Source organism: Prosopis cineraria, unplaced genomic scaffold (genome assembly GCF_029017545.1).
Source record: "Prosopis cineraria cultivar Desert tree isolate PC_DT_omini unplaced genomic scaffold, ASM2901754v1 PC10, whole genome shotgun sequence".
NCBI lineage: Eukaryota > Viridiplantae > Streptophyta > Magnoliopsida > Fabales > Fabaceae > Prosopis > Prosopis cineraria.
In genome coordinates, this window is record NW_026555341.1 from 6,654,682 (window position 1) to 6,667,016 (window position 12,335).

The window sequence follows — 12,335 nt, forward strand, 5'->3', positions numbered from 1 at the left end:
AGCAGAGATTAGGTGGCATCTTGAATTGGTGATACTGCTTCCACCACATGGGACTAGGAACAAAACAGAGGAAGGGCCACAAAATAAAAGTGATTGAACGGATGAAGACGGCTGGACACGTGTCCAGGTTGGGTATAAGCTGTTCGTGGTGTTTTCCGGATGCGAACGAGACATGAATGAATAGACGAAGTTGGTAAATTAAGGCAAGGCTGCTTGCCTTAACTTGATTCGGTGTTGCATAACAAAACACAGGATTTTACTTTCGAATATTTTGCAGTGTCCGAGTAAAAAGACACGCCCAGGAATTGAATTAGGATAGTGTTGAAGGGGAAGACAGTGTTTGAGACAAAGAAGAGCCGTATACGAATTCGAAGGTTGCTTTACAGCCATACATGTCATTCTTCCCACCGCCCTTGGCACACTACTTTGACCACACACTCTCTCTCTCGTTTTTTTTTTTCCTGGCTTTTTAAACCCACGAACCTTAATTAAGCCGACTAGTCATTGCTCACAAGAGTCCCTTGACCAAAATCATTTTAGGGTTTCCAGTATAATCCAACTGTGCACGACACTAAACAGTGAACGGCTCAAACTCTACTTGTTAATGATTGCCCACACGCATTAATCATGTACTGTAGGCTAAACTCTTGTTAAAATATTCATTATTATTATTCGCCTGGCCTTAGATTTACTGCTTGACCATTCACGTGATTGGCATCGTATTTGAGAAATCAGTGTGATTAGGATGTGAGATATGTAAGTGTGCAAATAGATTATAAAAATCATAACTTTTACGGGCATTTGACGATGAAGGCGTGGCTTAAATTGTACTCCAATGGCCCCGATTGAGGTAACTATGGTTTAAAATCACCGATTACTAATTTGGAAGGAAGTGTACTAAAAACTTAACAATGCGACAAAATAAGAAATTTGCCAGGTTCCCTTCGGAGTTTTTGGTAAATGTCGAGCATGTAGTAGCTTGCTCAAATTGAAACAAATGACACTACGACAACACAAAAGAAGTTAGGTCGCAGATTCCCGGTTTCGCAATTTCCTATAAACTGAATAGAGCCAAGTTTCTGATTCTATGGTTTATAAATATTTCAAAACTTGCGTGCATTGTTCTTTGGATTTGGATATGATAAATGGCGTAAATCCACTAACTAAATAACTGTCTTAATCCTCTAAAAAGAAATTAAAATTTAGCATTTTTTATTATCATATAACAAAATTTCTGACAATTATATGATTAAATTGAATGGTTATTATAATAACACGTGAAATACTAATTGAGTAAGTTGATTGTGTCACTCACTTGTTATGTGTTTGATTAATTAAGAAGGCAAATTGTGGTGAGGAAAAATTTGCCAGAATTTGAAGTGGCGGAGGAGTGGGATTTAGGGGATGCCGACATGCCCTTTGGTTTCACATTAATTTTTGTTTGATTAACGAAAAATGTAGAGAGTTTAAGAGGCTGAGTCATCATCCACCGTTTTTCTGGGTGGGTCCACCCCGAAAAGCCTCCCTACCTTCGATCTGTCTCTTCCCGCCAAGCACCAAATCCAATCACGTTAGTTCACATTATAACGTACTCTCCCTTTTAAAAAATATAAAATATTTTTAATTAAATTTTATCTTTTAATAAAATAATTATTTATTTTTAAATTAATTTTATCTTTCTATATTTATTTTTATTAAATATTTTATAATAAATATAAAGTTCTCATCAATAGAACTATTTTTTAAAAAAAATAATGATTACACCTCGAAAAATTAAAAATATTTTATATTTTTTAATATTTAATTTTTTAAAAAATATTTTATATTTTTAAATAGAGAAATTATATAACATGAAAGAAATCATGAATCTTTTTTTTTTAGCAAAAAAGAAACCACAATTTAAATATGAGTGTTCTCACTGCTTTGTTAGTTACCTCTCTGATCTTCAATTTGACTTGGAGTGTTCACATACTCCTACCCCACCAAAAAAAAAGTTTTTATTTGCATGTCATGCTCAATTTAGTCACTTTGATTTTATTTATATTTATAAAATTTGACTCAAAAGAAACTATACTAACAAGAATGAAATTTAATATAAATTAATTAATCAACAATGTAGTGAGAAATTGAAAATCATGTAAAACTATAAAGAAAAATATATGATATGATAATTATTTAATTATTGTGAATTAATTAAATAATTTTATATTTATTTTCACATGAAATTGTTAATTAACAGTTACATTGAAATTTTAAAAATGTATTAGTTATTAATAAATTTATATTTATGTATATATATGGGAAACAATTGTTTTTAAAAAATATATTATTTGAAAATAAGCTCAACTTAGGTAAAGAGAAATTCTTGTATGTACATAATACATTACACCATTTATGATTTGTTTAATACAAATATGCCATATTAGCATCAAATCAATCAAATAAAATTTTTTGTGTTTTTTTTATTAACTTTGTCTTTAAATTTATTTTATTATTTTTTCTCAATTAAAGTATACTTTTAATCGTTTAACTTTAAACAAGATTTCATTTTATTTTCTTAGTTTTAAAAAGTGTATTTTTTAATCTTTTAATCCTAGTATTGTCAATTTCTTCACCCAAAAAAATTAAGATAAACTTTTAAATGTTGACAAAATGTTCTCAAATATTAACTTATCAAGTTTAATTTTTTTAAAATAATAATAATTAACACAAAAAATAATTATTTAACACTAACAGTGTTGGAATTAAAGGATTAAAAATATATTTTATAAAATTAAATAATCAAAATAAAATTTTATGTAAAATTAGAGAAATATAAAGTATGCTTTAACCCTCTTTTCTCTCCATTATCATCAATGTCAAAATAACCATATATTTACAACCATATTAAATGGCATGTTTTTTATTCGACAAACCATAAATAATATAGTGTATTAGATCCATACAAAAATTTCAATTACCATAGTTTGAAAATGGGAAATTCTTTACCTATGCACCACATCATTTATGTGTTACTATTTTTATTAAAAAATGTAAGACATTTTTAACATTTCAAAATGTAATCATTATATTTTTTTTCAAAGATATCTTTAATGAATAAATTATTTTATATTTATTTTAGAGTAAAATATTTTATTAAATACAAATAAATATGAAAAATGATATTAATTTGAAGATAATTAACTACTTTATTGGAAGTAAAATTCATTTAAAAATGTCTTATATTTTTAATAGAGAGATTTTTTTTAATAATTTTATTTTTAAAATAGTTTTCTTAATTTCCTGTATTTTTTTCTCTCTATCACCCCAATAATGTAAAATCAATTTATATTCACAATCACATGGATTACATGTTTTTATTAAATAATCTATAAATTAATGAGATGGCATATCGAACCTATGCAAGAATTTTTCATTGAAAATTGAGTGAGTCTCACTGTTTAGATATTTCAAAACTTACGGCTTTGCCAATCCTATTTAAATTTGACTCCAGTTTGGATTTGATTTGAACGGCACTAAATAGAAACAGTGTGTTTGGTTGATCATTGCGTGCAAGTAGGAAGCAAAATCATAGTTATTTGCATGTGCCCTCTAGCTTCTGGAAATGCCCCCTTCCGTGGGAAAAATAATTTCATAATCTATGACACGCGATCATCATCGGTCAATAAAACGTAGCTAAAATTACATAAGTTATTAACTTCATTTTTCTAGTGCAAATATATATACATATATGATTGAAACACTTGAATAAAAAGAAGAAGAAGAAGAATATAAATAACATAGAACAAGTGTGAAGGATATGTAATGAAATTGCAGGCCCCAGCAGTAAAATGATGGGTCGGTCATAAAAAGACGCTTTGAAATTGGAAAGCAACCAACCATGCTGGCTATTGCATGGAACTCGGAAACCCCATATTCCAACTTCCATAAATGGCCTCTCCTTTCCCTCGAAATTCCACATCCCCCCCCCCCCCCCCCCCCAAAAAATTCCCTCCCCCTTTAAATCCCCACTTCGTCCTCCCACCCACCTGAACTCCCAATCCCACCCTCCCTCCCTCTCTCGTCTCTCTCTCTGCTCCAAACCATGTGCCGCTCATCATCATCGCTCCCCTCTGCTTTCAGCAAAGCCCAGAAGGACCAGCCACATGTGCCCACCTCTAAATTGCAAGACCCTGATATGTTGGCGTTAATGATCCCCAAATCCCCAACATTTGAACACCAGAATTTGAAGCACCATGATTCCTTTTTGTCTCTGAGCCTCAAAGAAGCCCGCTGTATAGCTAATATCTCCTTGCCCATGGTCTTCACTGGTCTTCTGCTTTATTCACGCCCTCTGATCTCCATGCTCTTCCTCGGTCGCCTCGGCGACCTTGCTCTGGCAGGCGGTTCTCTCGCCATTGGATTCGCTAACATCACCGGTTACTCTGTTCTTTCTGGCCTCGCTATGGGCATGGAACCCATTTGTGGTCAGGCTTTTGGAGCTAAGAGATTCAAACTTCTCGGCCTCGCCATGCAGAGGACCGTGATTCTCCTTCTTTCTACTTCTATTGTCATAGCATTTCTGTGGTTCAACATGAAGAAAATATTGCTGCTCTGCAGTCAAGAGGATGATATCGCCACCGAAGCTCAATCCTACATACTTTATTCTCTTCCCGATCTCGTCGCACAGTCGCTGCTTCACCCACTACGAATCTATTTGCGAAGTCAATCCGTGACAATACCTCTCACGTTCTGCGCCGCTCTCTCTATTGTTCTCCACATTCCCATCAATTACCTCCTCGTCTCTGTTCTTCAACTCGGAACCAGAGGCATCGCTTTAGCCTCTGTCTGGACAAATTTCAATCTCGTGGGTTCTTTGATCACCTACATCTTGGTTTCCGGTATATATCGCAAAACCTGGCCTGGAATTTCCTCGGCATGCTTCAAAGGCTGGAAATCGCTCTTGAATCTGGCGATTCCAAGTTGCATTTCGGTATGCCTCGAGTGGTGGTGGTACGAGATCATGATTTTACTTTGCGGCTTATTGATAAACCCTCAGGTGACCGTTGCTTCCATGGGAGTTCTGATTCAAACGACGGCATTGATATACGTGTTTCCGTCTTCCTTAAGCTTCGGAGTATCCACCAGGGTCGGTAATGAGCTGGGAGCTAACAATCCGAAAAGAGCCAGAATTGCAGCAATAGTTGGACTCTGTTTCAGTTTCATTCTGGGATTCGCAGCATTGTTCTTTGCCATTTCGGTGAGGAAAGTATGGGCTTCCATGTTCACACAGGACGCACAGATCATTGCTTTGACGTCAGCGGTATTGCCCATCATCGGACTCTGCGAGCTCGGAAATTGTCCCCAGACAACAGTATGCGGCGTCTTGCGAGGAACGGCGAGACCAAAACTAGGAGCAAATATCAACTTGGGCTGCTTTTATCTCGTCGGAATGCCCGTGGCTTTGTGGCTCAGTTTCTTCGCAGGCTTTGACTTTAAAGGGTTGTGGCTCGGTCTCATGGCCGCTCAAGCTTCGTGTATGGTAACCATGCTGTTCGTGCTGGCTCGGACCAATTGGGAAGGTCAGGCCCAGAGAGCTCAGGAGCTCACATCGTCTGATTCCAGCGAAGAGGAAGACAACGAAGGAGAAGGAGAAGAAGAAGAAAAGGAGGAAGCAGCAGAGCTAATAGTCTGAAGGCTTATGCTCTGCTAGTCTAAGTTCATTTGCCGCCCTGGACCGGTTTTGATCGATCATCATACATAGGAAGGATTCTTTTATTTAATTAACCAAATTAAATTAAATTAAATGCTATAAGATAAATTAATTCTTTCTATCATGTAAGCTAATTGTAAATTCAATGCTATACCTAGGAATAGCAAGGGCGCATTCGTTTATTGGTTAACGAGCTAATATCCAGCACTACTTTGCATAAGAAAGCGGCATTCAATTTATCTCGTGGACTAGGACTCTTAACTTTTTTCTCTTTTATTGCGAGCATAAGGCAAGCTAAAAGCTGAAAATAACAAGTAATTGGTGGTATATATCTAGGGAAAGTCTCATGCCACAGTGTTTTAGAAAAGCTAGGGAAGAAAGAGAGAGAAAAGCAAAGAGATGGCAGTTTGTGTCGGTTAGTTGGCAACGAAAACTGACTTGTCGCAGTTGTTTGGGGACGATGAATCTGCTGGCTCCTTCAGGTTCAGGTCATTTCGAGATAGGCTTTATGAGGAGGATATTCCACGAACCAAACTGTAGCGTTGAAAGAGAAATTAGAATGTTCCTTCCTTCCCAGAGCGTTCATGTCTTCCAGATAGCCGCCCCGTCAACAGTGATACATGCGCCATCCAGGGGATTACGCGCTATGCACGCCGCTTTGCACATATGAGGAATGCCTCAATTACATTTACATTGCACGTAGCGTTGTATTGCGCGGCTGATGATGACCGCTTGAGTTCAATTTCTGGCACGACATGCACGTGCTCTGTTTTTACTATTCTTCATGATCATCTCTCCACCTTGCCTTTTTCCCCCCTTCCTAATTCGGTTTGATAATTAAACCGTGATATGTGTTGATTAATCCAACAAGAAACGGGATTATTTTATTTTAATAAATGCCACTTTAGGTAATAATACATGCGTGCATAAATTTTATGGAATTCTGGATTCATGGGTTAACGTTTCGTGTGAATTGTGATCTATGTGTGTGTACATATATCAAACCCAATTGGATTGTGAGGTCAGACTTTTTATAAAGCATTAGGCGAGTTACACTGTTTTATCACTACTAAAAAAATAAAATTTAACGGGAGACATGTCATTTTTTTAGTTAAATTGTGTTTTAGCGAAGAATAAAATTCCTCGCTAAAATCATAATTAAAAAAGGTTTATTAAATTTAGTGAGGGATTGTATTTTCTTTACTAATTAGCGAGGAATATAGTGAGAGATTCAGTCCCTCGCTAATCTCTCACTATATCTCTCACTAATTCTATTCAAAATTTGATAATTTAGTGAGGAATTAGTCCCTTGCTAAATAAGTTTATATTTAAAAATAATAATGCCACATCACCTGTCATGTATGCATCAACTTGTAACATGTCACCAATAACGTCGTGCCTCACTAACCATCATGTCACCCATCATCTAACATCTCATATTTTTCTCGCTAGTTAATGAGGGATTTAGCGAGAAATTTAATCTCTCGTTAAATTATCAAATTTTGAATAGAATTAATAACGCTAAATATGCCTTTTTTAAAAATAGTGATGCAATATCACCCACCATGTGTGAGTCAACTTGTAACATATTATCAACAACCTCGTGCCTCATCAACCACCATATCACCTACCATCTCGTACCTTGTATTTTTCTCGCTAATTAACAAGAGATTTAGTGAGAGATTCAGTCCCTCACTAAATTATCAATTTTTGAATAGAATTAACGAGGGACTAAATCTCTCACTATATCCCTCACAAATTCTATTCAAAATTTGATAATTTAGTGAAGGATTTGTCCTTCGCTAAATATGCTTATATTTAAAAATAGTGATGCCACATCATCCACCATGTGTGCATCAACTTGTAACATATCATCAACAATCTTGTGTCTCATCAATCGCCATGTCACCTACCATCTCATGCCTCATCACCAGCCACATGTGCGATGATTCATGACATGTCATTATCCACCTTACGCTATGTCATTTACTCCTTACCATGTCATATATTTATTATGTTTATGTCAAAGTCAAGACTTGAACCTTTAACCTCATATCTTTTAAGTTTTATACTCTTCTTCTTTGTCAGTTGAACTGAAAGGTACCTGCAATTATTATTTAAAAAATTAAATATATATTATTTAATTACATAAATACATCAAAAAATATAATATAAAAATACACACATGTATACATATTAAATTTTATTTTCAATTATTAATATGTTAAAAATATTTATATTTTATTTAAATTATTCTTTATATTATATTTTTAATAAAATATTATTTTATTAGTGAAAATAAACTTAAAATAAAGAAAATATTAAATAAATTTATTATGAATATTTTAATTAATTTTTAAATAAAAATAATTAAATATATAATTAAAATTAATCATCAAAAGTTAATTTTTTTTGTAGTAATTAGTCAAAGATAGAATCCCTAGCTAATTACCTTATTTTAAAGAGAGATTAGCAGTCTCTCACTATTTTTCTAACTAATTGTCCTATTTTAGAAAGGGATTGACAGTTTCTCACCAATCTTCTTATTTTAGAAAGGGATTAGTAGTCCCTTGCTATTTTTCTCATTAATTATCTTATTTTAGAGAGGGATTGACAGTTTAACACTATCTTGCTTGTTAATTCTCTTATTTTAGAGAGAAATTAACAATCACTCGTTATTTTTCTCACTAATTTTAAATCCAACATCCGTCATTAATTTTCTTGCTAATTTAATATTTTAGAAAGGAATAGATGATCTTTCACTAAATTTTCTTGTTAATTTATATTTTTTTAATAGTGTATATTATAGTTATAGTGCGGTTTTCTATAAATTAATTTTTTCCATAATTTCATTTTAATATAAAAAATGAAATTCGTTTATGGCATGCCGAGTTGATAGGATATATATTGGACTAATTATATATTGGACTAATTTATGAATGTGACGTGATGCTGCCTCCTACAATGCTCATACTTCAAAATGGAAATTTTAAATATAGAAAATGGCATTTATGTGTACCAACTTATATATTGATTTATTAATAATCATGTCTTTGTTAAAACGATTGTCAAATACAAGTCCTGAAGGAATAATTCCATTATGAAAATTAAAAAATGAAGGAATATTAGTTGGATATAATTATTTAGAGATTTAAATTACCATTAAATTAGTGTTTCGACCTAACTATTTCTTTTTTTTTTTTTACTAAAAATAACAGTGAACCAGATGTGGATGCACATTGTTTAAAAAAATAAGCTTTGTAGTTGTTTTATTGAAGGAGAAAACTTCCCAACTGCTTTGTAAGAGGGTGGAAAACTGGAAATGAATAAGTAATTATATCTAATGAAGCAGGGGCTTATCTTAATTAATTATTTTTTGGGCCGAAAAAAAAGGAAACTTTTAAGTCTTGAATTTTAAGAAATCACACCTTTTTGGGAAACAGATCACTCGCTGGTTTCACAAGTTAGCAAGTTGCTCTTATGAAGTTATGAATATTGTCACATCGATCGTGTACCCACGCGCACCTATAGGCAGTCATGTTGGCACATATAGGACACAACAGGTCCAAAAGTCAAACAGAAGAAACCAATTTCGGAGCCGAGTGCTGAGGTTGAGGCATGTGAATGGAAGCCAAAAATGATTTTTCTGTTTGTTAAAAAAAAAAAAAAAGTGTGGAAGCAGGAACATATAGGAAGGGGGTGGAGCAGCCAAATAGGACTTTGAATAGAGAGAGTGGTGATTCAAGATTTGTGTGTGCTATACTCACATACTATACGCTACACATTTGAATAACGAGTGACCAAAGTATGGGGGACATGTGAACGTTGGTGGCCAAGCTAACCTGTGTCTGTTAATTTGGTCACTCTAAGTGGCAATAATAATTAATTAATGAGCTTAGCCTCCCATGACTCTTGCGTATGCCTGTGTATATCCCTTGCCCGTTCTCGTTCTTGTGACTCACACGTGACGCATTCAGGGCAGTTACTTGTGCGGAAACTCCTTTGACTTTGTCATCATCAAATAATATATATATTTATATTTAGGCGCAAACAAAGTAATTCGTTCGGCGCCCCTTCATCCGTGTAAGCTAGTCGGCTGGGTTTGGTCTACCGTCTACAAGACAGCGGTCTTCGCCGGCTTAAATTTCTTCCTCAATAAATCCGCATTTCTTAATCAGGTTAGGTTCCTTAAAAAAGGCATGTGAAATATCCAGTATATTATACTCCAATTAAGATATATAAAAACATTCATTTCTAAACCTGTAAATAATATTATTTAAATAATCAACCAGTGAATGTAACGTCCAAATATAAACCCCGCATAATTTAATAAAATAACAGTGTTACTAAACCACTAATCCGACAAATTGCTATTTTTTCAACTTAAAACGATCTCACTTCATGCTCAATGATAAAGGGAGACAAAATATAAAAACTAATATGATCCACTTGTTTAAAATTCTTGACTACTAGCTAGCGGCTAGGAGACTGGTTCACTGATCTAATCAAATTGTTTGAGCTTGGCCTTCAATGTCATGAGAATATCATATTATAGTTATTATTTATCACACAACTGTATCATCATAGAATAACACTTCCCGCCCCAAATTGTAAGGCAATTTTGGATGTATTTGATTGTCACAAAATATAAAATAATTTATCAAAAAATAATATTTCACTAATAATATTTCTTTAATGTTATAATTTAAGTAGAAAAAGAATTGCAATGATTGAAAGATAATTTGATAAAAATATAAGGTTTCATTAATAACATTGTTTAAATGTTACCTTTTAAGTGAAAAAAATTGAAACAATTGTAGTGTACTCTCTTAGGGGTTACGTTTCCAATATAAGGAATTTAATGAAGTATTAATTACACTTTTTACTGTTATCTCTATTTAAACTCATTAATTATGAGAGAGAATATAAAAAAATTTTAAAAATTAATTTAAATAGATGTAAAATTAGAATTTTATTTTATTTAAAGATAAAGTCAATGACTATATAAGGGAGAATATAATGAAAATTTTTTTAAAAAATCATTTAAATAAATGTAAAATTAAAATTTTATTCTATTATAAAATAAAGTTAAATCATTTTAACCACCACTCATTGATTCAACGAGGTAATCAGAGGTATCTTCAAATGGAGACTTGAGGGAGTAATGATGATTAAGGTGTATATTTAAATTTATACCCCCTCTAGTCTAAAATACAATCATTTTTCCTAATTAATCTTAGTTTAAAACATAAGCAACCCAATATATATATATATATATATATAATTTTTCATTTCATCACTTGTATTTATTAATATAGATTCTTATGTAAATTTATCTCTCACTTATCACAAAGGGCATTGATAATTGAGACTAAGGTTAAAATTGAAAAACAATATTTGTACGGAAATGAAGACTTTATTGATTTGCAAATTTTTCCTAAAAACTATTTACTCTCTTCATTTAAAAATATAAAATATTTTTAATTAAATTTTACCTCCTAATAAAGTAATTACCTATTTTTAAACTAATCATATCTTTTTATATTTATCCTTATTAAACAATCTATAATAAATATAAAATAACTATCAATAAGGGTACTTAAAAAAAAGACAATAATTGAATCTCGAAAGATTAAAAATGCCTTATATTTTTTAACATTCAACTTCTCCAAAAATGCCTTACATTTTTGAATGGAGGGAGTATATTTTAGACCAAAGTGAGTATTAAATAAAAGTTATTTTTTAAAATTTATATTTTGTATTGAGAAAGTAAACTTGTAAACTATCATTGTTGAGTTTTATTGATATGTATAATATTATTTTGTCTTATAATTTAAGACAGAAGAAATAACTTATTCTCACCACCCCTATATATAAAGTGTTTTTTAAAAAACTTATCTTATCTTTAAATATAAGATGTGTCATAATATTTTTAAATAATTAAACAATTTTATTTTTATCTTAAAAAAATATTAATTAATGTGATTTACTCTGACATGATATTAATTACGATATCATTAAGAATAAGACTGTAAAATCATTGTAGTTTTATGAAATTTCAACAAGATAATAAATTTTTATTAATATGTAAAATTTAATTAAAAACACTTTTTATTTATGGGTCGCGGAAATTTAAAAAAAAAGGATTGTAAGAAAAGTGGTGGAAAAGTGGTGACCAGAACTCAGAAGATCGAAAAGTGGGACAAAAGTCGTTAGAATGTGAATTGCGCGTGGGGCAGAAGTTGGGATTGAGCGATCCCATTAAATTCCGGCCTTACAAATGTGCCGAAGTTTGTGAATGAGAGGACGACCTTGCCCCCCCTGCTAATATTTCTTGCATCTTTTATAATCTTCCGGAAATTACTATATAATACTGGGTAGGTTATATATATATATATAAATATAATTTTTTTAATTATACTCATATGTTTCACTGAAATAATTAATGAGGTCGTTTTGAAAAAAATCATATACTTTCTCCCTTAAAAAATATAAAGTATTTTTTTAAGAAATTAAATATTAAAAAATATGAGACATGTATTTTTAGTTTTACGCTGTGTAATCATTGACTTTTTTCTTTAAAAAATTCTTATTGATGAATGATTTTATATTTATTATAGATTATTTAATAGAGGTTGATATA

The 12,335-nt window shown here is 32.0% G+C and overlaps 1 protein-coding gene across 1 annotated transcript; it reads left to right on the top strand.

Annotated features, from left to right (window-relative positions):
- The first annotated feature begins 4,048 nt into the window (after positions 1 to 4,048).
- LOC129321711 (protein DETOXIFICATION 49-like) lies at positions 4,049 to 6,483 on the top strand. Its single transcript, XM_054967597.1, has one exon. The coding sequence runs from the start codon at positions 4,085 to 4,087 to the stop codon at positions 5,672 to 5,674; it is 1,590 nt and encodes a 529-aa protein (XP_054823572.1). The 5' UTR covers positions 4,049 to 4,084; the 3' UTR covers positions 5,675 to 6,483.
- The last annotated feature ends 5,852 nt before the right edge of the window (positions 6,484 to 12,335 follow it).